Here is a 27780-nt window from a genome sequence, read left to right on the forward strand (position 1 = left end):
GCAGCTCCGCACTGCTCCGAGCAGGAGGAGCCCTGCTGGAGGAACAGACAGAGAAGCAGGCAGAGAGGCAGGCAGGGTGCTCTCTGTCTGCTGTGCTCATATTTTCACAGCTGCTGTCCTTATTTTCCTGGAGTTTATCAGTGGGTCTCTCTCTCTTTCTATATATATGCGTGTGTGTGTGTGTGTGCACGTGTGTGTGTGTGTGTGTGTGTGCATGTGTGTGTGTGTGTGTGTGTGTGTGCGTGTGTGTGTCTGCGTGTGTGTTTGTGTGTGCACGCATGTGAGACAGTGACACAATTTTTGTTGTTGGTTCGGCTCAGTTCTCACTGGCCCATTGGATTCAAAACAAAACAATAATTCTCCATCACAAGCACAGTTTTGCGCATTCAGCGAGCAATAAAAGTCAGGCCTGTGAAGAAAAAGCGCTCTTCAATTTACTCAAAAGTCAAAGTTAAGGACAAATGTTGCTTGAGGCCGTATCGTATGCTGTGATGGTTCATGTTAGAATGCGTTACTATTCATACCATGCATTACATTGAGGTTGCTAATCGTTACTAGGTATAGCTAAAGAATTTCTCCCAGGTTATAATTTACTGTATGTAAAATACCCTGAATCGTGAAACAGTGTCACATGTCGATGATGGTATGTGTGTTGTTTAACCTCTGTGTACATCTGTGTTTTTTTCCCCCATAATTCATTGACCAATGTTTTGTTTTGTCTTCACCCCACTCTGCTATCTCTCTCTCTCTCTCTGTCTCTCTCTCTCTCTCTCTCTCTGCCGCTCCACAATCTGTCCCACTCTCTCGCACTCCTGTGACCAACTCGCACACAAACCACTCTTCTGTTTCTCTCCGTCTTTCGCTGCGCAAATCTCTTGTTCGCAGAGAGGCCGAGGAAGGTTCAACCGAAGGGACAAGATTATCTAACTTTTTTTTCTGATGACAAATCAACTTCAGCTTCAAAAACACTCTCGCACATGCACACGCGCATAAGGTACGTACACATGCATGAAACCTTTCCCTCCTCCCTGCCGTCCCTCCCCCTTCCCTATCTATCTATCTCCGCCCCTTTTCCTCTATCCCCTCCCTCTCTCCACTCACTCTAAGGACATCCCTCATTCACTTCTGCAGTACAGGTTGTGTGTGTGAGAGAGAGAGAGAGAGAGAGAGAGAGAGATAAACACAAACCACTCGCGCTGCAAAACAGAAGACGGGCTGCAAACACGCCAAGAAACAAGAGAGAAGGGAGAGCAGAAATAGAGGCCAGGTAAAAGAAAAAAAGAAAGGAAACAGCAAAGAGAATAAGAAAGGAAAGGGGAGGGAGACAGGAAAAAGAGGGGAAAGAAAAGCCCTTCACCGGCAGAGAGCGAGTGAGAGAGAGAGAGAGAGTGAGTGAGTGAGTGAGAGAGCGGCAGAAGGAGTCCGGGACAGGAAAGTTGAAGCGGGCCCAGAGCGCGCGTCGTTAGCGTCCGCAGGCTCCAGCCGGTAACGGGCTGTCTCGCGGCTCCCATGGATCCCTCGCCAGCGGCCGAGGTCGCCGGGGAAACCAAGGAGAGGAGGAAGATCAAGTTCTCCGTCCCGGCGATAGTGTCCAGCCAGCTGGACGCCCGGCAGGTGGAAATGGTGAGTTTGGAAGGGGGGGGCGATGGAGGGGGGGGGGGGGTGTCGGTCGTACCGCGTTCCTAACTACCACACCCTGTTTATTTGCACCCCGGCAAGGGTGCTTAGAACAAAACACTTCCTAACCCCTGACCGCTTGACCGTTTGGTCTCGTGAAGCGTTTCTGCCAAACACGTGGAGGTTAACGGCATCGTTCCAAACCTCGGGGTGCCACGGACGGGCAAAAGTACACACAGATGTATTTCTTTGAAGAAAATACAATATGCTTCTCAAACAAAAAAAATCTATAAACTACAATCAAAATGGTGGGCTTGTGGGATTGCTCTACAGGTAGCATAGAGGTATAATCTTTAAATAGAATAGGAGAGCAGCCTGTATTGTGTATGAAATGCGCACAGGTAAACACGTTTCATGTATGTGTGTGTTTGAATTGCTGTCCATCCCTCCTGCTGGCCCTGTGTTCAGCAGACTTGGCTGTTGAGAGTCTTCCAGTCCCTCGCTGTTCTGATTTACCACAGTTTTCCCCCCCTTTTCCACCAGCAGGGCGGCGCTCTTCAGCACAGCCTCCCCTCAGCTTCATTTTCAGCCTTTTTGTGAAGCCGCTTTCCAACCGTCTCCAAAAGAGCGTTTCCAAACCGCCGTCGGAAACGGTTAATGATTATGCGCGCGATTGCGAAAACTCCTGTCTCTCTCTTTCTCCTGCCTCTTCCCCCTTTTTTACCCATCGCTCCCCCTTTTCCGAGCGGTTCGGTCCAGGGGCCGAGACAGGGGGCGCGTTCGGGTCCTTCTCCCGGCCTTGTGCGCGTTTGAAATCTGGGTCAGAGTGTTTGGGGCTCTTCAGTTCACTCCACACGCCAGCGCCCCCCCCCCCCGAGCCCAGGCAGCGGGGGAACGGGTGACCCGTCCCACAACCGCACTCCTTTAAACCATGTGACCCGGGACGGACCGCGTTTCACATGCCTGGGTGTGTCGCCATGCGCTTTCATGGAGGTCTGTCATACGGAATGCAGTTTCCCCCTTTTATGGTTTACACCTCTGAGCCCCCGGCAATTTAGCCTACAACTCCGCCATTTTGATTGTAGTTTTATAAATACTTTTACTGAGGGGAGGTATTTTGTGTTTTGAAAATAGATACACTGTTGTGTCTTTTGCCCGTCCCTGCATGTAGTGAGTTAGGGGAAAGCGGTGGAATGGAGGAGAGATTGGGGGAGTACAGGATTTCTGAGGACAAAGAGATTTGGGGGGGGGGGGGGAGGTGTTATAGGGAAGAGAAGAAGGAAAAGGACGGAGGGAGAGAGGGAGGTACACAGGGTTATGAACCCCTCGGGCCCGGGGTAGGGGAGCGCTGGAGAACCTGAAGGATGGTCTTTCTGAGGAAAGTGGAAGCTCAGTGTATCACTGTGTTAAGTGTGGGTTAACACAGTGGAACCAGTGCTGAACTGCGCAGCTTTTCCGCGGCGAGGCATCGAAACGCGCACGCTGGGCGCGAGCCGCTCACGCCGCTCCCGTTCTCCGGTACGCCCAACGCCGCCGCCGCCGCCGCCACCGCCACGGCCCGGCATTCATGCGGCTCTTTCATCTTCCCGTCGAGCCTCTCTCCTGCCGGGCGGGTCGGCCGCCTGATGACATCCAGCCGTTTGACGCCGACGTTGGTCGAGTGCTAACATTTATGAGCGAGCAGAATAGCCGACACGTTAAAGATTCATCTACGCTAACCTTGAATGAGGGGTGGGGCGATAGTACAACGTTGCTCCTGGTGGTTTTCACGCCTCAATTCTTGGTGTGATTTTAACGTTTTAACCCTTTAAGGTGTAAGATAAGAAATATATTATAGAATGTTCTTAACTTGTCGCTGCTGGTAGTTGAAAGCAATGGAGTTCTGGAACACTAACTTAGAATTTTGAAAAAAACATTTCAGAAAAAACCCACTCTTAAAAGGGTTAAGGTGTAAGATCACAAATATGTGATTAGAATTTTTTCAAATGAACATTTGAGTGCTGATGTAACAATCGGTACTGGTAATTGAAAGCAATGGAGTTCTAGAACACTGACTTAGAATGTTGAAAAACATTCCGAAAAGGCCTATTCTCCAAAGAGTCCCTGAGCATTATCACAGCCACGGTAAACAACCCAGCCATCGCAAAGTCTTTACGTTTCCACCTGGGCAGCGCACGCAAAAGCCCGTTTACACAAAACTACACCATTAGTAAGCAAATTTACTGTGAATGAGGGCCATTGAGAATAAGTGAGGGGGAGAGGTAGTGTGGGGAAGAGAAGAGAAGAGGGGAGGGAGGGAGGGAGGGAGAGAGAGAGAGAGGGAGGGAGTGAGATTAATTTAGGACACAGAGCAGAGTAGAGGAGCCAGAGCTAACAAGGTAGTTTTTTTTTAAATGCAAAAAAATAGACTGAGAGGAAAAGTTTTAAATGGGAAAGCGAGGGAGGGAGGGAGGGAGGGAGGGAGGGCAGAGATATGATCTAAGCAGCAGGAAGTGCAGGACGGCTGGAGAGAGCGTGGTGGGGTGGACCCTTATTGACGGATGTGGTCTGCTGTGAAACAGAACCTGTGTTGTGCTATGTTTTGGAAACTGGGCTTGTAACTCAGAGTTTGCAGGTTTGATTCCCAGCTGAGACAGCTGTAATGCTGTAAAGCAAGGACATTAACCTGCGTCATTTCAGTAAATATCTAGCTGTGTGAATGGATTGTTTGTTAAAAAAGATAAATAAACAAATTGTGTGTGACTCTCGGGATACGATTATCTGCTAAATGCCTGGATATAAATGTAAACACAAGGACCTTCCCCCCATTTGGAGGTCGTTACCCACAATTCCACCCAGTCATGCCACTGTAGACAGATGTAACACTCACAGCAGCATATTGTGTGATTTTTACCTCAAATGTGAATGCTTTCTAACACACTGCAGAATGAGTTGCACAGTTTATATCACATTAACATATAAATTAATCACTGATACCTATGTTAGTTTCTGAACATCTGAAACTCTATGGTGTACTTTATGTACCCTAGCATTAAAACCCTAACCCTAACCCTAACCCTAACACTCTCATCGTTCCACCATCTAACGTCTATTGTAGTTTTTTGGCATAATTTATCTGTACGTTTTTATTGCTCATAAGCTCTCTTTTTTTTCATTTTTTGAAGTGATGCTAACATAAATGTACCGATAATAACTAAAAGGTATAAACCGCAGTAATGAGCAAAACAAGACATTGTGAAGTTTTAGCTAATTATCTAAACAGTCAGCAAATGAATTGCTTCATTGTCAATCAAAGACGTTAATGGAATCAGGTTGAGAGTAATGATTGATTTAAAAGAATCAGTTTTTTCCTTTTTCCAGCTCACCAGCTGCCTCTGGCTCAAAATAGAATCTTTTCAGCAGTTTGGTTTCAAATTCCTTATGTACAGGAGGGAATAACTAAACAGATAAGATGGTCTCACTTTTCACATAGAACATGGCAGGAGATCCACCAATATAAGAGTAGGTTGCTAAAAGGAAAAAGAACAACACTGACAGTGATTGGAAGGCATCTTCTGGTTATGCTTCAAGGGTACCTCACAGTATCTAAGCAGGTTGCACAGAAGGTATCCACCAATTACTGAAGTTGTTTTACAGTATGTTTTGTTACTAATGTACTCTGTGATTGGTTGAGCTGCTGTCTGGTTTCTATGCGAAAGCCAAGGACACCAGTGCCATATCCCTGTGTTTATTATCCATGATATGAAGCGGCAGAAGAAATATGGCTTCTTCCAAAAAAAAAACAAACAAAAACAAAACATAACAAACCAAAAGGGCCGCTCATGCTAGTTTGTGCAAAAGATGATGAATAATATCTATGCATATTTTAAAAAGGCATCTCATTTGTTTACACCCATGTCAAGTAAGAAAATGTCCCGTGAGCTCCATTTTACATTTTAAGAAAGGATTTGGCCTCCAGGAATAAGCCACTATATAATGCTAAAAAAAATGCATACAATATCAATAATCTGGATTAAATAATGTATATCATGCACCACGAGGGACCTAGATTATGAACTGAAGAGGAACGGCAGTCTGAGGACGTGAACTGTACATGTCTGTCACAGAGATATCGAAGAGAACAGCCACAGCATGCAAAAATTCCACATCGCATTTGGATACCCATCTGTCTGGTTCCGTGGTCTGTTGCCATTGATAAGGACACAGTAGCTGCCACATCCCACGCCCTTGTCTTTACATGTTGCTTTTTAACCATTATAATGCAAAATACATAGTGGTGTATAAGGGGTCGCATGAACCACACTATCAACGAGGCTGAATGGACGCCTAAAACTGTCATTGTTTTAAAAACAGTTTGAAGAACTTTTAAAAGCTGGAAAAGGTATCCGTGAGTTACCTCTTACATTAAAAGTAAAACACTGCAGAGAAATTTAAAAATGTGTTTGCCTAATGTAAATATTAAATATCGGATTAGTTAATGCCTTTTTTTAAATCAACATTGTTACACTTGCTGGAGTACCCAAACCTGGTCTTGGAAAGCCGCAGCGTCTGCTGGGGTCCCCAGCCCTGGCCCTGGCATAACACTAGGTCAGCTTGTTTTCCTTGTTAGTTTCCGTAATTGATAAATTAAAACACTGATTTTAAGGTGAAAGCCAAAACCCCCTCTACAGGATCAGGGTTGGGGACCCCAGGGTTAAAGAGCCATTGGTGGTTCCCCAGGACCAGGGTTGGGGACCCCAGCAGACCCTGTGGTTCTCCAGGGCCAGAGAGCTGGGGACTCCAGGGTTAAAGAGCCATTGGTCCAGACCCTCAGTGTGTGAGATGGAGAGCCGCTCAGTCTGAAGGAGAGTGTGGGCCCGTGGCAGTTATGGTGACAGCGTTACCATAGACGGCAGTTATGGTAACAGCGTTACCATAGACACGCCTCCACCGCTAGCTCCCGCCGGGCCCTCATCAGCGGCTTTACCGCCTCGTAATCACGCCGGACCCCCGCCCATGTTTACGCTTCAGAGCCTCTTTAAAACTTATTATGATTCCAACTTTTATAAGCGACAGGCAGGATGTCTGTGTGAAATCAGTAGGTGCATTTTTAGTCCTCCCCTCAGGGGACTGTGCACTTGTTTACAGCTGAGTTGAGTTGATTTAATTTGACTTAAATGTTACTGTGATTTGCGGCGACTGCGGTCTGTATTTAATTGTAAAACGGCGCGTCAGTAAATCAATTGTAGGCCCGGCGTTCTCCCCCCTCTTCCGGGGCACGAATAGTACCGCTCTGTTGTATTTCACCCGATTAAGGAGGCACCGGCTCCCGGGGGGGCGGAGCCGTGCTCCAGAGGAGGGGTCGAGCGTCAGACAGGCTCTCTGGGGGCGGAGCCATGCCCCAGAGGCGGGTCGGACGTCAGGCAGGCGACCTTTTCGGGCGGCTCGAGTTTGTGGGTAAACACGGAGCGACTGAGGGACTAGGGGAATGTAAACACTGGCTCCTATCAGAGGGACATCTGGGGGGGGGGGGGGGAGGGAGACCAGGCCTGCTAGGTTAGAGGTGTCCCTGTGTCAGCGGTGTCACTCTCTACTGTGTGTGTGTGTGTGTGTGTGTGTGTGCATTTGTGTCTGTGTGAGTCAGTGCTTGTGTGTTTGTGCGCACGTGTGTCTGTGTGAGTGTGTGTGTGTGTGTGTGTGTGTGTGTGTGTGTGTGTGAGTGAATGTGTGTTTGTGTGTGTGAGTATGTATGTGTGTGTGTGTGTGTGTGTGTGTGTGTGTGTTTGTGTGTGTGTGCATCTGTGTCTGTGTGTGACTGACTGTGTGTGCAGATGTGTGTTTGTGTGAGTGTGCATACATCTTATTGCATATACAATAAATCTCTTTGTATACATACATGCTGTGCCTTCCCTAAGCAGTTAGCAGGTAACACAGGTTCACGGTCATTTAGACTGACCTCTAAGAGTCTTTCTAAGCATGACTCACTAATAGTGTGTGGTGTGTGGTGTCTGTGCAGTGTAATGTCTGTGCTGTGTGGTGTCTGTGCTGTGTGGTGTCTGTACTGTGTGGTGTCTGTGTTGTGTAGTGTCTGTGCTGTGTGGTGTCTGTACTGTGCTATGTCTGTGCTGAACAGTGTCTGTACTGTGTAGTGTCTGTGCTGTGTAGTGTCTGTACCGGTCTGTGTTCAGCCCAATGTCGTGCAAACCAGGCCTGCTAGTTATTCTATTTTTCATCATAAATAGCTGTGGGGGAGATGATTGGATAATTGCGGATAAATGTGTTTCCGCAACTATTTGGTTGGATGTTTTTGGTGTGGGTGGGCATCCAATAGAATTTTGTTTGTGCTAAAAGCCAATCTTAGAAATTGGCAAATTGGCAAATCTTGAAATGAGTCAAACTGACCTGTGAAAGTGAGTTAGTTGGGAGAGCTTTAGTCGCCCAATTCATCATATAATTTGTGATGAGTAGCTCAGCGGACCTGGGTCTAGAACTAACCCCTTAATGTGAATGAACCCTTTAAGATACATTATCTCTGAAGTAGCTGAAACGTTAGCATATTAAGCATATTAATAATACACCATTAATGCTTCCTTCTTCCTGTGATGCTTTAGTTAACTATTTTAGTGGTAAGCTGAAAGCTGCCATTGACATTACAGCACCAGCCCAACTCACGAAGATTACTTCAGAAAAGTCATCACCATTCAAAACTGAGGATATTGTTAATCATAAGAAAAACTGTAGGAAAGCTGAACGTAATTGGGAAAAAAAAGTCTACTAAGAAATTTTCAAAGGGTGCCTCGCAATTTTTAATAAGACAATTAGAAATGCCAGACATGCTTTTTTTCAAAATTGGTAATGAAAATCAGAACAACCCTCATGTGCTCTTTTCAATTCATCAGCCTTATACATCCAGCTCCAAAAAGTCCCTCTGACTTGACGGCTACATCAAGATGCGATGAATTTGCAGTATGTTTCATAGATAAGATAACAAATAACAGGTTGAGTATAAACCAAGATATAAAGAATGATGTGTGTGAACCTCTTGGGGGCCCATGGCGTAAAGAAGAAGAGGAAGAGGAAGTTATAGTGATTGTAAATCATTTCCTGTTCACTAGTATCTTCCCCATGGCAGTAAAAACTGCCATCATGAAACCTCTTCTAAAGTAAAGCAACCTAGATCATTTAGAGCTCAACAATTTTCTGCCAATTTCCAATCTTTCTATTTTAAACAAAGACATTGAAAATCTAGTTTTAATCAGCTAATGTTTTACCTAAAATATAACTGTATTTGATAGAAATTTCAATCTGGCTTTCATGCTCACCATAGCACTGAGACAGCTCTAGTTAAAGTTGAAAATGACCTCAGAATGTACATGGATAATAAGAAACTCTCAGTTTAAGACCTTTTAGTTTTAAGCGCTGCTTTTGACATTCTTGATCATGATATACTTCTAAACAGACTACATAGGTATTTTGGCCTTTCTGTCACAATATTAAATTGGTTTAGGACCTATCTGACTGGCAGGGACTGCACTGTCTCCATTGGTGACTAATCCTCAGCTAACTCTGGTATAACTCTGGTATGTGGGGTCCCCCAATGCTCCATACTGGGTTCTATGTTGTTTAGCCTCTACATGCTGCCACTGGGTGATATTATCAGGGAACACAGGATTGATTTTCATAGCTACGCAGATGATACACAATTGTACATATCTATATCACCCACTGACATCAGCCCCATTGATAAACTGGCTAAGCACATTGATCATATCAACTTGTGGATGTCACACAATTTCCTGCTACTGAACAAAGACAGGACAGAGGTTTTAATTTTTGGAGCAAAGGCACTGAGATAGAAGCTGCATTAAATCAGAATCCCAGCACAAAATATCAAGTCCCAAGCTAGTAACCAGATTTTAAGTTTTATCATCTGAAAGATCATCAAAATTGGTTTATATCATCTAGGAACATTGCAGAAGTAGAGCCGTTTCTCTCCCATGCAGACACGGAGAGGTTAATGCATGCTTTCATCACTAGCAGACTTGATTACTGTAAAGCTGTCCTTTCTGGACCACCTAAGAAAACCCTAGCTAAACTGTAGATCATTCAAAACGCAGCAGCACGTGTACTGACCAAGACCAGAAGGAGAGCACGCAGCGCCATTTTAAAACGACATCTTAAGACATAACATTTCCGTTCAGCTTTCACATCGTTTATTTAACTTTTATTATTTCACTTATTTTACTTCACTGTCATTGCCTTTAATTTTGTATTTATTTTTTATTTTTTACCTCACTTCTATTTCTTTTATTTACCTAATTTTACATGCATTGCTTCTGCTTTATTTTACTTGTTTTTTATTGCTACTTTATTGCTAGAATTGTTGTTATTATTGATGGTTGTATTATTTATTTTTATTTTTTTACTGTTTTCAATGTTGCTGTAGCTCTTTAATAGATCTTTTTATCTTTACTATGTGAAGCACTTTGTCTTGAAATCTAGCAGGAAAGGCACTATAAAACTGTGATTTAATTTAAAATGAAGTAAGATTTTGAGTCTAAATATCTAAATATTTAGACTAAAGACTAAAATACTTCAGACTTATTTGGCCTCGTTCACAGAGCATGTGATCACATTTGATCGTAAACTGCGTGTAAAAACGTTTCCAAGAACATTTTGGCAGTCGTGATTATTTTCTTATCTGTTTTTGTTTGTGGCTGTTGCCTTATGCAAATAACAGGGACAGGATTGCACATAAAATGTGCAAAAAGCCAGCTTTCATCATCTCATACATCTGGGATATGCACAAAAACAAATGCTGCATGTGTCATGAATCTCATATTGTTTTTTTTTTCGTAGGGAAGATTTTTAAGAACAAAAGTAAGAATAGTTTAAGAAAAGATTTGTGAATAAGGCGCATTGTTTGGATTTTGCGGTGAACAAGCGAGGCTTATGTATGCCATTCTCCGGAAGATAAAGTTTCAGGACACACAAGGGAATGTTTGAATCCTCAGAGTCCTGCAGAGTACTGAGCATAATTTGTTTTGAAACGAAACCACAGGTATGGTACAGTGCCACTTTGAAAAAACAGCGTGTGCTGAAAAACACGTCTCTCTCCCTCTGAGTTCAATATACATTTTGAAATTTTCCTTTCAAGCATTCAGTAACGTTTCTGGTTTATGCGTACGATAATTATCATGTATGACCTGCTTGGCTAGCTGGGAAACAATTGAATGACTTGGATCGGTGCTGATAATGGTGCAGTTGATTCTGTAACCTTTCTCTCAATGTTTACTGGCCTGTCTATTAGGTCCTGTAGACTTGTAAGTTACAGGCATTTCTGTGGAAGTTCTATGCATCCCATTATAGTGGTTGCCGGTTTGTCCGATTTTGAATATGTTGCACATCCGATCCAGTATGTTTAGGCTGAGTTTGCATTTTTACTGGTTGTTCTGCTTAGTGGAGACACATTCTGGAGGATTTATATTCAGATTGGACATTAATGATTCTGGCCCAAATTACCTGCAAAACAGGATTGGAAAAATTGGAGCCATATCTATTTTTTAAGAATGCAAACATCGAATGCCAGAGCAATGCCCTGTAACTTTGCTTTGTGTTCTTTAGTCTCTCTCTCCCTTTCTCAGTGTGTTGTACCTCTTCTCTCAGCAATCTGTAGCCATCTCTCTTACTATCGTTTAACTTTACTCTCAGTGTCCTGTAGCATGTCAGTTCGTGTCCTGGAACTTCACTGTCAGTATGTTCTACAGTCCATCTCTGTGTTTGTTAACCTTACAGTTACTTAACCTTTGTATCCAGTAGCTGTAGTGTCAGTAACTGTGAATGCTGCGTGTGCATGTGTGCATGACGTGGTCCCTCATTGTCCCTCAGTGTATGACAAGAGAACACCAATTGTGCTGTTAGCATGAAGCAATCTTCATTAGGTGTGTTATCTCTCTCTCTTTCTCTCTTATTCTCTCTCTCTCTCTCTCTCTCTCTCTCTCTCTTATTCTCTCTCTCTCCTGTATTGTCATGTGCCTGAGCTCTCAGTGTTCCATTAGCCTCTCCCCTCCTCAAGTGTTGCATTGTGCATGTTCTCTGTGTGACAGCATGTGAAAGATAAGATCAGATAAGATGGTGGTAGATAAGAAAATGCCTTTTTTCTGTTGTGCACGGAAATGACCGCGAGCTCACAGTTCAAACACACAACGGAACCTCACGCACCCCTCCGTTTCCCAAGAGCCATCGGTTTAAAGATCTCCCCTGTTGACTCAGGATAGGAATGAGGCTCAGCAGACCGGCCTGGTGCGGTGTACACAATCGGAATAATAATTCGTGTAAAAAATCCAGTACAAACAAGAGAGGCAAAGGTAATTGAAAAGCTTATAACCAGCGCTAGGAAATATGTCTAAATCGGTTAATTATTACACGGTACAAAGATCACCCCCTCAATGACATTTTTGCTGGTGGATTTTGTTGTTGTCTTGATTCCTTTCCAATGTGGAGCTTTGAATGTATTAAGGCCAAGGGCCTGTTCTGTTTGAGGCAGCTTTATGTTGCATTCTCATAGTGTTTGTGTGTGTGTGTGTGTGTGTGTGTGTGTGTGTGTGTATGCGTGCCCGTTTGTGTGTGATCGCAATAGAAAGGACAGGGATATTGAGCTAGGGTAGTCGGAGAAAGGCCATCCAGCATCCAGTGTTTTTTGGTAAACAGGTCAACCACAAATATTTTCAGAAGGCTGCGTGTCACTGAGTCCTGATGACACTTTAAACAGTCAGCACATGACTCGGCTCTCTCGCAGGAGCATGCTGCGTGACATGGGGGCCTTTTATGACGTAACACAGGTGCGCTTCACTAAACTGCCCCCTGCTTTTAATAACAAACGTATGTAAGGCTCATTCCAATCGCTTTTTCATCCATCCTTGTCTCCTCGGTCCTTGACTGACTCAGAAATCGATCGAGGTTCGCCATCTTCAAGGACATTCCAATCCGTTAGATGCTCCTTCAAGGAGCTAGGAGGCTCCCGAAGGATGGTTGTGCAAGGAAAGTGCATCCTTCGCGGAAGTATTTTTTTCGGAACGTGTGACGTATAATGATTGACCTGTGGACCCACCTCTCCACAACTGCCACGTCTGTAATTGACGTGGCATCAAACTGACACTTGAAAGGGCAAGGACTTTCCATTTGTCTAATAGATGTTTCTTTGATTCCTCTATCCTTGTGTCCTTTCCTTGCGTCCTTCGATGGGTGGAGCTAGGAGCTAAGAAAGGATTCAAGAAAAGGAAACAAGGAGCGAAAATAAGTGACTGCAATGAGCCAGTAGAGTTCATTCCAATCGCTTATTTTCACTCCTTGCAACTCTTCCTTGCATCCTTTGCTCGTTCCTTAGTTTCACCCAACAGAGGACGGGAGGAAGAGATGCAAGGACGAGATACGAGGACAGAGGACTGGAAGCAACGTGTATGGGGCAAATAGAACCTCCTTTCTCCGTCAAGTGTCAATCTGAAGCCGAATGAATTACAGACGTGGCAGATGAGGATCGGTGGATCCACTGGTGGGTCATTTACATGACACGCGTTCTGGGAAAAAAAAAAAACTTCTGTGAAGACTGCGCTACTGCATCCTTGCTGAAGCATCCTCCAGGAGCCTCCTCGCTGCTCCAAGGAGCAATGAACAGAATGGAGTGTCCTTGAAGATGGCGGACCTCAGTTTCCCGGCCATGGGAAGACCGAGTAGACGAGGACGTATAAAATGAACAATTAGAATGAACGCTGAGATCTATCTATCTACCTCTAGCCTACCTTTAAAACCAATCGTATGTAGCCGACTGAGTTGTGCCTTGCTTTGGACCTTGCTGGTTTGTTTTTAGCTGTTCAGTGTCCTCGGGCATCTTGCTGTAAAGAGCAATTGATTATTTTATTGTTGATTAATGAGTTGTTTTCACGCTGAAAAAAATGAAAGCTAACTCAACACTGTAAAACACAAAAATGAAAAGCTAACCGAACACTGCAATAAAGAAAAAAAGCAGTCTGCACTGACACAACATCAGTTTATTTAAGCTCGCACACTGACAAAACAAATATACAAATTTCAGTCAGTCAGACCATCATCAGTGCTGACTCATCAGTATGGTCTGTGTGAGTCACAAGCGTTAGAGAGGGTAAGTTCAGCGAGTTCAGTCCGTCGGCTTTACCTAGAGGGCGATTATCAACCAGGTGAGCACAATGCCGGTACACACAAGCCTGCAGCCGCCTTTTGATTATTTGGTATTGTTTAGTGACAATGACTGATAATAGCACAAATTGTGGCAAGAAATTGAATCTCTCGTGATCATTAGTCAGACCAGCTTAATTGCATGGTAGACACATGACATGAGACAGATCCAAAAAGGGTGAGAGTGTCAGGGTGTAGACCTGTAATATCAGAATAGACCAATGTGTACATTATCAATCCACCGCGATGGGAAATCACATGCATCACAGTTCAAACGGTGCAAGTGTACTATACATCAAATTGGGTGGGAAAAAGTCATTGGTCCACAAAACTATGACCATGTGTGACATTTTGATACACTCAGTGCTGAAGGATGGAGAAGTCAAAAAATTCAAGAGGGAAAAGTTCATTTGGGTCTATTGGCTTTACCTAGAAAGTAATTAGCCTGATGAGCACAATGCAAAACACCTTGGTGTCCACCCACTTTTTCAGCCATTTGTGGTTATACACACCTGCAGTGTATTTTGAATATGTTTTTTTGACTGAGCACACTGTTTCATCTAAAAAGAAATGTTAATACTGTAAAACAAATGCATGCAAAAAATATTCAGTGAAGTCTTTATAGCCTCTGATGCGTTTAACTACAAAACACATTGACAGCAAAACTTTAGTCAGTTTTATGTTTTTGTACGCATGTTTGATGTGTGTGTGCATACGGTATGTGCATGTCTGTGTGCACTGCATGTGTGTGAGTGTAATGCATGTATGCATGCGTGGGTTTTTGTGTGCATGTGGGTATGTGGGTATGTGAGTGCAATGCATGTGTGGATGCATGCATGTGTTTATGCACATGGGTATGTGATTTTAATGCACGTGTGCATACACTGCTTGTGTGTGTGATGCACGTATGCATGAGTGCATTGTTGTGTGCATATGTGTGTGAATATAATGCATGTGTGGATGCATGCATGTTTTATGCACATGGGTGTGTAAGTGTATGCATGCGTGCATGTTTGTGTGCATGTTGATATGTCAGTGTAACACATGTGAATGCATATATGTATGCATGTTTACATGCACAGGGATGTGAGTATAATGTGCACATGCATGCACGCATGTTTGTGTGCATGTGGTTATGTGAGTGTAACGTGCACATGCATGTGCGCATGCATGCATTTTGCAAGCACAGGGGTGTAAGTGCGATGCACTCATGCATGTGTGCTCGCGTGCATGCTTGTGTGCAGGCGGGTATGCGAGTGTCTTTGACTAAGAGAGCGCGTGCACGCTCCTGTGGACGGGCTTCCTCAGTGACCCCCAGCCTCCTCCGTGATCCCCGGGAGCGCTGTGAGAGACTGCGTCTGCGCTCACGGCCCCGCGGTCAGCGAGGAGGGCGCAGTGATCCGTGCCGCGGGGCGACGGGCCCCGGGCCCCGCGTGCCCCGGGGATCAGCCAGCCTGACAGGCAGACGGACGTCTCTCGGTCCCCGGCGTTTCCAGGCAAACCGAGCCCGCCGAGGGCCTGTCACTCACAACCGATCGTTACACTTTCCTACACTGTTTTTCCCCAGACCGTTATTCCCGCAAACAGCTGTGCTGCCGACATCCACGCAGCTTATTAATTAAGCAGCGGGGTGTCGTGGAGGGGCAGCGGGGGGTACGTTTGGTATTTAACTGTCAGCAAAATGCAATTACCATTCCTTCGGAATTGTTCGGAGGCCCCCCCCACCCCCCACCCCGCCTCTTAACGTTTTAGCGGACGGCTAGGAGGTCAAATGCCGCTCCACCTCGGTCTCGTTGACATCCGGCGTGAGAGCAAGCCAGGCACACGCTCCAGCAGTTCAGCTCAGTTCAGTTCCGTCGAGTTCTGCGTGACAAGAGCTCACGTTACACCGGAGAAGGCGCAGGAAAGGAACGCGGTTTCATCTCCACGAGGCAAATCCGCGTGTCTTATACTCTCCAGGAAGTCTCCGCTTGGCGGCTGCTGCAGCAGACCAGAGACCCCGTGTTTTCGGGTGCTCTGTCGCAGGCTAAGCAGCAGTGTGGCTCGGTCGTGCTGTCGTTCGCACGCTGTCCCTTCCAGGGTTGTGTTCACTGCCCTTGTGTACGCGGAAAGTGCAAAGTGTTGTGGGGGAGTGTGGAAGCTGCCCTGCTGTGATCCTAAACTCAGGCACATTGTGTAAGTCGCTCTGGATAAGAGCATCTGCTAAATGCCTGCAACATTGTGTGCTTTTCTGTGCTGCCATGTGACTTTATTGGGAAGGTTCAAGAGAAGGTGACAGAATGAGTGTGTGTGAGAGAGAGAGAGAGAGAGAGAGATTCAGCTCTTTAGGGTGATTATTTCCTACTTGCTGGTCATTTGTCATTTCATTTTGTATCAAGCAATTTTCCGTTTACTTGTTGGCATGTTCTGCACTAGAGAATATGCAGCACGCAGCTCAGCTACCTTCTAGCAGGTGAATTAATATAATGAATATAGCTGGTCATAAAAAAGTGAATCAGGTGGAGAAGTGGAGACTGTTGTCAATGTGTGTGTATGTGTGTGCTTGTGAGTGCGAGTGTGTGTATATGTGTGTGTGTGTGAGTGTGTGCATCTGTTAGTGCATATACACTATGTGTGTGTAAGTGTGTACCTCTGCGTGTGCAATTTTTGTGTGTGCATATGCATGTGTGGGTGTGTACAGGTGTGTGTACATATGTGTGTGTGTATCTGTATGTGTGTCTGTTTGTATGTGTGTGTGTATGTTTGTATGTGTGTGTGTGTGTATCTGTATGTGTGTATGTTTGTATATGTGTGTGTGAGTGAGTGTATGCAGCTGGGGACCGTGTGGGCAGGTGAGAGCTCAGCGTCAGTCAGAGAGAGCTCTTTGTCCAAAGCCGAGGGTGAACTGCTCACAGACACACACGGGTCAGGCTCACTCCTCAGCTGGTCACGTCCGAAAACACTCCCGCAGATCTCTGAGCATTTTCCGTGAAACCCGTCGCTGTCCAAATCAATACATAGGCTACTATAGATTGAGCTATTTTAGAATGGTTTGTAATTATTTGTTTGTAGACAAGACTTGTACTGGGCTCTGAAAGGTTAAAGTAGTTACGATAATTGCTTGTGCATTAGCAGGACGGTTAAAGTAGAAACGTTTTGGCAAAGTGGAGACCGTGTTACCGCACGGCTGATTAAGGCAGTGTGGCAGTGTGCGGTCGGCAGGCCTGTGTGCCCTGGTGTGCGGCAGTGTGCGGTCGGCAGGCCTGTGTGCCCTGGTGTGCGGCAGTGTGCGGTTGGCAGGCCTGTGTGCCCTGGTGTGCGGCAGTGTACGGTCGGCAGGCCTGTGTGCCCTGGTGTGCGGCAGTGTGCGGTCGGCAGGCCTGTGTGCCCTGGTGTGAGGCAGTGCGGCAGTGTGCGGTTGGCAGGCCTGTGTGCCCTGGTGTGCGGCAGTGCGGCAGTGTGTGGTTGGCAGGCCTGTGTGCCCTGGTGTGCGGCAGTGCGGCAGTGTGCGGTTGGCAGGCCTGTGTTCCCTGGTGTGCGGCAGTGCGGCAGTGTGCGGTTGGCAGGCCTGTGTGCCCTGGTGTGAGGCAGTGTGCGGTCGGCAGGCCTGTGTGCCCTGGTGTGCGGCAGTGCCCCAGTGTGCGGTCGGCAGGCCTGTGTGCCCTGGTGTGCGGCAGTGCGGCAGTGTGTGGTTGGCAGGCCTGTGTGCCCTGGTGTGCGGCAGTGCGGCAGTGTGCGGTTGGCAGGCCTGTGTGCCCTGGTGTGCGGCAGTGTGCGGTTGGCAGGCCTGTGTGCCCTGGTGTGAGGCAGTGCCCCAGCGTGCGGTCGGCAGGCCTGTGTGCTCTGGTGTGAGGCAGTGCCGTATTTAGAGCAGGGAGCAGGTAGAACCCGTCGCTCTGCTGTTCCCCCGACGCCGCTGGGCTACTTTAGGAGCTGCGCACACTTCTGCTAATAGGGCTGAGGTGCGAGCAGAGGACCTGCAGGGGCCATCCCAGGAGGAGAGACCCACATCAGAAAGCAGGCACACTCACGCACTCACACACACACACACACACACACACACTCACACACATATACATACATACACACACACATACACACACACTCACACACATACATATACATACATACACACACACGCACTCACGCACACACACACACACTCACTCACACACATATACATACATACACACACACTCACGCACTCACACACTCACGCACTCACACACACACACACACTCACACACATATACATACATACACACACACTCACACATATACGTACATACACACACACACATATACATACATACACACGCACATATACACACACACACATATACATACATACACACACACTCACACACATATACATACATACACACACATACACACACACACGCACGCATACACATGCGCACGCACACACACATGCAAATACACACACACACACACACACATATACATATACACGCACACATACATACACACACACAGACATACTGTACACACACACTCAAACTCATACAATACACACTCAAATCACACACACACACGTACATATACATGCACACACACACACACACACACACACACACACACACATACATACACACGCACACACACACGCGCACACACACACACACACACATACATACACACACACACACACACGCACACACACACGCGCACACACACACACACACACATACATACACACACACACACACGCGCACACACACACACACACACACACACACACACACACACACACGCACACACACACAAGTCATTCTGGTTCAGCCGCTCAGGGGGTAGACACTAGCTGGGCCTCTGGAGGACAGCCCAGAATCCTTTGCTGAACCGTAGCCATGACGCCCCACACACACACACACACACACACACACATTCAGTTCAGAGCTCCCGCCACCTGCGCTCTCTAAATCACCGCCCCTCCGTCGATTCGAGCTGTATTAGCAAGTCGCCTCACACACACACACACACACACACACGTCTCGGATCAATCTCTGCTGCGCGTGATGGCCAGAGAGAGACACAGAAGGAGCGAGAGACCCACGGAAGAAGCAGAGAGGAGTTATAAATCTACACGTTTTTTTTTTTTTTTTCCAGAGCTGTGATCAAATCAATCTCTCCCCTGCCACCGCTCCTAGAACTGCATTACATTAAATTCACTTAGCAGACGCTCTTCTCCAGAGCGACTTACAAAAGGGGAGAATGTCAATATTAATCTCGGAACTAAAAATGTGAAATATCACCAAAAAGGAACAGAAGGATCATTTCTAATAAATATAGCATGAGTATAGTACAAAGTTAATTTAGTAAAGTCTAAAGTTAATGGAAAAACAAACAGTCAGTCTTCTAAATGAAAGTAAATACCACTATACAGCTAACTTTCAGGGAAGGGAGAGGAGTGAGGAGTGAGGGATTTAGGGGGACTTTAGGAGTAAACGCCTTCTCACTTCCTGTATGTAATATCCTGTCGCTGTGTTAGAGCAATTACAGTTCATAACTATTTCATATATATAACCCTACATCCGTATCAGAGGCCGATATAGGACATTATATAATGCAATATAATACAAGAGTAAAGACACAGTCTATGACTGTATCGTCTCTTAAAATAACATATAAAGACAAATTTTTTAAACTTGCTTTCAACTATTTTAACCGTATTACTGTTTTGTTTGATGTTTATTGTATTTATTCAGTTTCATTTATGTATTTTATCTATAATTTAATTATATAAAACACTTTTAAATAATACTAATAATTAATTATCATTAGCATTAATATTATTATTAGTGCCGACTCTATGCAGAGCTGCAGATCAGCGCACTACACTACACCGCAGTTATTCAACAGAGCACCGACATGTGCGCAGACCAGCTGACCTGTAACCATAATGTGTGAACAGCTGTGGCTGGATCGATGACAGTCCTTGCCAACGCCTCCAGAACCACGTGCAGCAGATCGTCTGAGACCAGCAGGAGTCAGGCACAAACAGCCCCCCCCCGGGCGGTTGACCTGCTTCGCGGGCGCCATGAGAAAAGAGAGCGGCGCGAGCGGCCCCCGCAAGGCACGGCTGAACCCGTGTGGCTCTGACGAGGGGACGATTTGGGCTGTGAGAGTATGAGCTGCCGTGTCATCTGCAGTCTGTCTTCTTCTTCACTTGTCGCAGTCACCCAAAGAGTTAGCCCTGTCTTGTAGCACGTCCTCCTGAGTTACTGATCTGTGTGTGTGTGTGTGTGTGTGTGTGTGTGTGTGCGTGCTTGCGTTACATGTGCTCGTGTGCGACTGTGTGTCCCATCAGAGTGTGGTGGCTCTTCATTAACCAGAGTGCGTGCTTTATCACAGCTAAGCGTGCTCAGCTACGTCCTGGAACCTGACTTTGGGTGACCGCACACACACACACACACAAAACTCACACACATACACACTGTGCATGCAGGCACACACACTCCAGGTTTGCCAGATTGCCCCCTCAGCGTTTTTCTCTCAGATGATTATTGCACTTTTGGGGACAGCAGAGTTGGCAGGAGCAGGTGTCACCGGCAGGGTAGTTGGAGAGGGGCGGAGACAGATGGAGAAGGGTGGAGACAGGCGGAGGGGGGAGGAGACTGAGGGAGAAGGGTGGAGACAGGCGGAGGGGGGCGGAGACTGAGGGAGAAGGGTGGAGACAGGCGGAGGGGGGAGGAGACTGAGGGAGAAGGGTGGAGACAGGCAGAGGGGGGAGGAGACTGAGGGAGAAGGGTGGAGACTGAGGGAGAAGGGTGGAGACAGGCAAAGTGGGGAGGAGACTGAGGGAGAAGGGTGGAGACAGGCAAAGTGGGGAGGAGACTGATGGAGAAGGGTGGAGACAGGCAGAGGGGGGAGGAGACTGAGGGAGAAGGGTGGAGACAGGCGGAGGGGGGCGAGCCTGATGGAGAAGGGTGGAGACAGGCGGAGGGGGGCGGAGACTGATGGCTGATGTCACTCAGAGAGGGAGAGGTGTCAGCTCTGATCTATAATGAGATCACATACAGAGCACAGTCTGCTGAGAAAGAGAGAGGGAGGGAGAGGCAGGGAGAGGGAGGGAGAGACCCGCATGATGAGATGATAATAGGACAGTAAATAGACTGAAAGGGCAGAATTAAAGGGCAGGATTGAAGGAAAGGGGGAAGCGAGAGCGGAGGAGCGGAAGCCTGGCGGTAATGGAATTACGCCGCGTCCCAGGATCCGTAAATAAGGGCGGCGCACTGAGCGCGCTCAGTTAACCCCCGCTGCCGCCGCCGCCGCCGCCGCCACCTCGGTAGCTTTCCATTGAGTGACGGGCAAGTGCCTCGTCAACAGCAGAGCCCCAGTACAGGAGCGAGATCACTCCAGGATGGACCCCCCGTGTGTCCCAATAACGCGGGGTACGGGGCGCCCCGGGACACTCCCACACTGCGCTGTAACCCAGGTTACCTACATCCCACAGTCCTTTCTGTTTTTGTCCAATCAAATGTCCCCACCAGTTAATCTATTAAACTGGCCTTCTCCTCCCTGACTATGACCAAAGAGATTTCTGATTTACGCAGATGGACTGAATGTATTACTGGTAACTGCATTATCGGTAATGCAATAGTATTAGCGACTGCTTTAATAGGAAGAATCTGGCTTGATAAACCTTGGGGACCTTCTGCTTATGATCTGAGTTTTTAGCGAAGGGTTTGGTAAAATGAATACACTCATATGTTGGATATTCTGTGTTCATTAGAAAATTGAATGAAATGAAGAGTTTTTGTAGCTTGTGAGACTTGCACAACCACGGAAGGCTCCGGATTTGGCGATAAGACTTTGCAACTTATCTTTACTATCTTGACATAAAACTTGACGTGAGACTTGACTCGTGACTTCTGTATCCACATCTGATTTGTGGTAAGTTTCCAACCCAATGTGTGTCCGTTTCTTATTTCATTCTGTCTTGTAGATCCGACGCCGGAGGCCTACACCCGCCACATTATTCAGAGTGGCTGACCCGTCATCCCCTGACGACGACAGTGCACCCTATCAGGTCAGACAGTGCCCCGCACTGCCTGGGATGAATAACTACAACTTGCTCTCATATCCAGTTTTAAACATAGTCTTGTGCTGTGATTTGGTTCAACATGACTGCAACTTTTACATTGAATATGCACCGGTATTCTGAGCATGTACTTAATGTACAGATTAGGACCAATTAAATATTACATTAAAATGTTCTGAGTTGTGAAGGAGATGTATTTACATTACACTTAAAAAAAATTGCATATGTAATGTTTAACACAATGAACCAGCCCAGTTAGGTATATCTTGATAAAATTATTTTATTTGCACATTTTCTGTAAAATATGTTTTCTTGTCAAGCTGTGTCACAATTAGAGACGATAGCTGTTAAATGCTGTTAATGCTAACAAAAATGTGTTAATCCTAACTGAAATGTCAAGAAGAAACAATAATAAGCAATAATGACTAGAAATACTATTACTAGTATATTACTAGTTTGATATCGGTATCATGCAGCTCATAGAGTATGTACTATGTTTTTATTTTCATATTGTTGCTCATAAGACGCTGAGTCGTGTTCTGCCTGTCCCGGTGTTCTGTTCTCAGTCGGCTGTTGGGGAGAATGGAATCCTGAAGCCGAAGCGTGTCAATCAAAGCGTTTATCAGCCTCCATCACTGAAAGGTTGGGTGTGTGTGTGTGTGTGTGTGTGTGTGTGTGTGTGTGTGTGTGTGTGTGTGTTTGTGTGTGTGTGTGCGTGAGTGCCTGTGCCTGTGTGTGTGTGTGTGTGTGTGTGTGCGTGTGTGTGTGTGCGTGTGCGTGTGCGTGTGCTCGTGTGTGTGTGTGTGTGTGTGTGTGCGTGCGTGCGTGCGTGCGTGCGTGCGTGCGTGCGCGTGCGTGCGTGTGCGTGTGCGTGTGCGTGTGCGTGTGCGTGTGCGTGTGCGTGTGCGTGTGCGTGTGTGTGTGCGCGTGTGCGTGAGTGCCTGTGTCTGTGCGTGTGCGTGAGTGCGTGTGCGTGTGTGTGCCTGTGCACGTGTGCGCGTGTGTGTGTGTGTGTGTAAGTTGATTTTAAATTGCACTAATTGCAGTAAATGTCTGCCCTTTATTCTCAATGAATAAAAAAACAAAAACATTTCTGGAAAATTACCACAAAGACACACAAAAAGGGTAGAGATCAGTACAGCTACCTTTCTACCAACCACCCACCCCCCCCCCCCCCCCCCCACATTGTCTGTCTGTCTGTCCGGCTGAGATGCTTTTACTATAAAGCACGCTAAAGTGTCCGACAGCATGTTCATAATGCCTGGTGAAGACCCTGTGTCTGTCTGTCTGTCTGTCTGTCTGACTGCAGCTGTGCAGAGGATGGCTCAAGCACACATGCAGACGCTGGGTGCCTACCCAACCCTGGAGGACCCCCCCGAGGGGGAGGAATACGAGGACGAGCTCGCAATGGGACCGGATGGTGAGGAGAGAGGAGGGCCAAAACCTGGCCACTACGCACTGATGACACCCACTGAACGCACTGACAACATCCACCGACACACCCAGCCACTACGCACTGACACACCCGGCATCTACGCACTGACACACCCAGCCACTACGCACTGACACACCCGACATCTACGCACTGACACACCCAACATCCACGCACTGACACACCCAGCCACTACGCACTGACACACCCGGCATCTACGCACTGACACACCCAGCCACTACGCACTGACACACCCGACATCCACGCACTGACACACCCAACATCCACGCACTGACACACCCAGCCACTACGCACTGACACACCCGGCATCTACGCACTGACACACCCAGCCACTACGCACTGACACACCCGACATCTACGCACTGACACACCCGGCATCTACGCACTGACACACCCAACATCTACGCACTGATGCCATGCACTGACACACCCAGCCACTGCACACTGACACACCCATTCCCTGTGTTCTAATTCGCACTGACACCGCGCATGGATATTCCCTTTGACGCATCCAGTCACTACACACTGATACGCACAAGTACGCACAATACACACTTAATACTACGCACTGACATGGACTAACACACCCAGCAACCTTTCACTCCCATCACGCCCAGTCATGTACAGTAACATGTAACTGTACATTACAGTACAGTTAACATTACAGTAACTAACACACTGAACCTGACAGAGAGACACACTGGTGCTGATAGGGTTCTGACAGCACTGAGGCACACTCTCACACCGAAGGCTAATTTATACTTCATTGCACACCACTTTCAAAAAGTGTCGCTCAACAAAAATTAAGGTGCCACATAATATTTGGCATTTCTGTTGTCTCCATAGTAACAAGACACCAAACCCCCTGACTGTTTGTTTGCATTCGTGATGAAATGGTGGCACTCAATGAAATGATAGATTAAGAAATGCTAAATCAGCTTTTATTCAAAAAAGAAAAACAACGTAAACGGAAAAAAGTGGTTTTTCCCTCCCCATAAACCAAACAAGGGAAAACCAGGGGGAATATGTCAAAGGTAAGCAGAAGAATCATTCAGATGGTGCGTTATCTCTTCCTGTAGTTTTTCCCTTTGCCCCTGCAAACAAGCAAAAAATAAAACAAACAAGCAAACAAAAATTCATCTGCAGCCAGTGTCAGCATTTCCACTGGCTGTCGAATCACATTGTGGGATAAAGTACGACAGCGTACGCGACGTAACAAAATTCAAGAAATTCTGTGACTTTTTTTCAAGCGACACTTTTTAAAGTAGAAAATGCGGTACGTCATTTTTGTCGACCAGCACTTGTGCGACAAAGCATACGAGCTGAGCCCAACCTCTGTGCCACACAGCTCCTCGCAAAAAGTCACATCTGACTGGGTCACAAGTCCAATTGGCGAAAATGACAAATGCTATCGTGCTACTTTTTGCGTTAAGCAAACCCAGTCCCTCATGTTGACATGCCTTGCACAACATTTCACTGGCCTTAATCATTATGTGTGCTTGTGGGAATCTGATGTCCTTGACATCACTTCCTGTCTTCCACAGATTCCCAGGTGCTGGGCAGCCAATCAGAAGCTCCGCAGAGGCCAGAGGCCCTAGGAGAAGATGAGAAGGAGGATGAGGAGGGAGGGGAGGGGAGAGGGAGAGGGGAGTGAGAGGGAGGCCGAGGGGGGAAAGAGGGGGAGTCCGTGAAGAGAGGGAGGTGGAAAGAAAAGATGTACGGGGATTGGGATGCTGACAGAAAACACAGTGTGTATGTGTGTGTGTGTGTGTGTGTGTGTGTGTGTGTGTGTGTGTGTGTGTGAGAATGTGTGTGTGAGTGCATGTGTGTGTGTATATGTGTGTGTGTCTGTGTGTGTGTGTGTGTGTGTGCACGCACATGTGTGTGTGTGTGTGTGTGTGTGTGTGGCGGTGGCGGTGGGAGGGGGCCCTGTGCTGGTGTGCTCTGATACTGAGCCCTATAAGGAGGTGAGGAGTGATGTCAGACTGCAGACCCTGTGTCTCTGAGTCTCTGATGAGCCAGGTGAGGGCGAGGTCACTCGGGTCAGCAAGGCTGCAGCCAGCCAATCACCCACCCGCCAATCACCACCACACAGCTCTCTTCTTCTGTCTCTGAGCGCCCGTTTCATTAGCAGGTGCATCTACATTCACTCAAACAAGTGCTTCTGTGTGACATACTCTCTCACACACACACACACACACACACACACACACGAGCATGCTGTCAGATATGCACTCACACACGTGCACTCTCATACACACACACACACACACACACACACACACATACAGATACAGGCAGGATTGATTTGCCGTGTTTGCAATGGACCTGAGGCAGAATCCTCCACCAGCTACCACAAAATGCTCTTTCAATGTAGCTGCCATGCAGTTGCGATGTTATAACGTTAACACAACATTCCGGCAACATTGCGCGGACATTTTGTGTCAGCTTGTCCCAAATGATAAAAAAACAATACAGCTTTACCCCCCTAATTCCTTATATTTTCAAGCGTGCGGTGGCAGAGACAAAAAACGAGAGATGTGTGAGGTTGTCCAGGATGGAATATGTGCTCCGATATGTACACCCACTGAAGCCAGCTCTGCGTACCTCACCCGCTGTGCGGTAAGCAGAACTGTGCTGCGGCTTGTCCTCTGGGTACACATTTCACTCCGTTACAGGGCCGTGTCGTGATGGCCTGGATCTGGCTCTACGTGCACTGTCCTTAACTCCGTGTGCGGTGTCCTCTAAATATCGCCATCTCTTGGCAGGTATCCAGAACTGCATCGGGGCATTAATTTGATTGCGCCGGCTTGCTGACTGCGTTAGTCGGGTCTAATGCCATATGCTGGAAGCAATTCCGCTTCTAAATTTCTAAAATGTGGAAAATGCAACCAATGCCAAGTTGGTGTGTGTGTGTGTGCACCTGCGTGTGTGTGTGTGTGTGTGCGTGATTCTTTGTGCATAAATCTGTGTGTGTGTGTGCGCTTGTGTGTGCATGTGTGCATGCATCCATGTGTGTCTGTGTGTGTGTGTGTGCGTGCATGTGTGTGTGTGTGTGTACATGTGCGTGTGCGTGTGTGTGTGTGTGCATGCACATCTGTGTGAACGTGCGTGTGTGTGTTTGCAGCATGAGAGGTCAGAGAGGTCCTATTTCACACCTGACCTGTGCACCCAATGAAGACCTGACCCTAATGAGCTCTGCTTTATAATTGCATGCAGTGATGCTTTTTCCAGCCACAACCAGACACAAAGAGCCTACCCTGGGCTGGCTGTAGAGCACCTGCAGTAAGCAGCAGAAACTAAAGAAGAAGAGCCTAACATTCAGTCAGCACGGAAGACATTTTGTCTGATATTTCCACATCCGCGCACTTGTGTGTGAGGGTCTTTGTTTCTGCCTAATTTGTCAGCCTCAGTTTCCAAGATGTTTCAAGTATTTAAATAGGTGGCTTAATCAAAGACTGTTTTTAAATAAAATCAAAAATTCTTTCCTTTTTTTTTTTAGTATGCGCAAGCTATTAAGGTCTGTCCAATCCTGCAAGTATCAGGTGACTATATGAAGTCGCAATGGTAATTAAACACAAAAACTAGGACAGATTCTTCCTGTTTTGATAATTGGGAAGAGGTTTGACCAAGGCAAGTGGACATGACCAGCTGTTAACTTTCTCGCTGTTCCGTCCGTAGCCAGTATATTAGTATATATTTTCCACTGTAAATATTATGGTCGAACAATCTTTACTTTAGCATTATATATACAGTGATGAATCATGCTACTGAGACCAGCACCGGATTTGTTTCTCATCATTCCTGCAGCTATTTCTCTGATGCAGTTTTGACAAAGGTTCAGTCATATTTTAAGTCAGCAAAATTGTCACATCACTGCCATGTCAAATCAGCAGGAAGCCATGCTATGCAGTAAATCGAGGGGTGTTGGGAAACACTATTGTGTGGCCACATTTTTTATTTTTTGTGTTTGGTTTTCATATCAAACGAGAGCTGAGTCCAGTCGATGACAATGCCGCAGTGTTTTCAGTGTGGCTCACCAACTGCTCAAATCGTGCGCTCGCGTTGAGGAGCTAACTGTAATATTGACATTTCGGAAACCGCAATCTAAACGCGGATGCTATCATTGTGTCCCAGCGATCAGACTGGGCAGTCAAACACCGATGCAATTAGACTGCAATAATCGATTAATTTGATGGCTTATAATTTGTATCAGTATTAAAGACCCTGGAAAGATGTGTATGCAGGATTTCAGACCAGATCACGGAACCTGTGGATGTTTGAATGACGGTTTGGGCCCTACAGCCACAGCTTATAGTTCTAGTTCGGGTGATTGGCCGACTGTGACCAGAAGGTCAGAGTGGTGGGACGCAATTGGCTACATCCAGGGATAGGGTGGGCTTTTAAGTCAGCCAGGGTTCCACTGCATTAGTCCCTCCCAACATCACACCAGACACCATCGCATCACAACCACACT

General features: G+C 46.6%; 1 protein-coding gene across 2 annotated transcripts; it reads left to right on the forward strand.

Annotated features, from left to right (window-relative positions):
• The first annotated feature begins 1131 nt into the window (after positions 1-1131).
• On the forward strand, positions 1132-26190 carry LOC118217051 (protein phosphatase 1 regulatory subunit 1B-like). Of its 2 annotated transcripts, none has more exons than XM_035398824.1 (5): positions 1132-1623; positions 21755-21838; positions 22417-22492; positions 23160-23270; positions 24848-26190. In XM_035398824.1, the coding sequence occupies exons 1-5, from the start codon at positions 1510-1512 to the stop codon at positions 24955-24957; spliced, it is 495 nt and encodes a 164-aa protein (XP_035254715.1). In that variant the 5' UTR covers positions 1132-1509; the 3' UTR covers positions 24958-26190. The 2 variants fall into 2 exon arrangements, with proteins under 2 accessions (XP_035254715.1, XP_035254716.1); XM_035398825.1 differs by lacking the exon at positions 1132-1623 and adding an exon at positions 10379-10657.
• Positions 26191-27780: the final 1590 nt, after the last annotated feature.

This window comes from Anguilla anguilla, chromosome 17 (genome assembly GCF_013347855.1).
Source record: "Anguilla anguilla isolate fAngAng1 chromosome 17, fAngAng1.pri, whole genome shotgun sequence".
NCBI lineage: Eukaryota > Metazoa > Chordata > Actinopteri > Anguilliformes > Anguillidae > Anguilla > Anguilla anguilla.

Coding starts and splice junctions, on each gene's coding strand:
- LOC118217051 (XM_035398824.1), top strand. CDS start 1,510: ATGGATCCCTCGCCAGCGGCCGAGGTCGCCGGGGAAACCAAGGAGAGG. Junction 21,839..22,416: donor ACGACAGTGCACCCTATCAG/GTCAGACAGTGC, acceptor TTCTGTTCTCAG/TCGGCTGTTGGGGAGAATGG. Junction 22,493..23,159: donor TCAGCCTCCATCACTGAAAG/GTTGGGTGTGTG, acceptor GTCTGACTGCAG/CTGTGCAGAGGATGGCTCAA.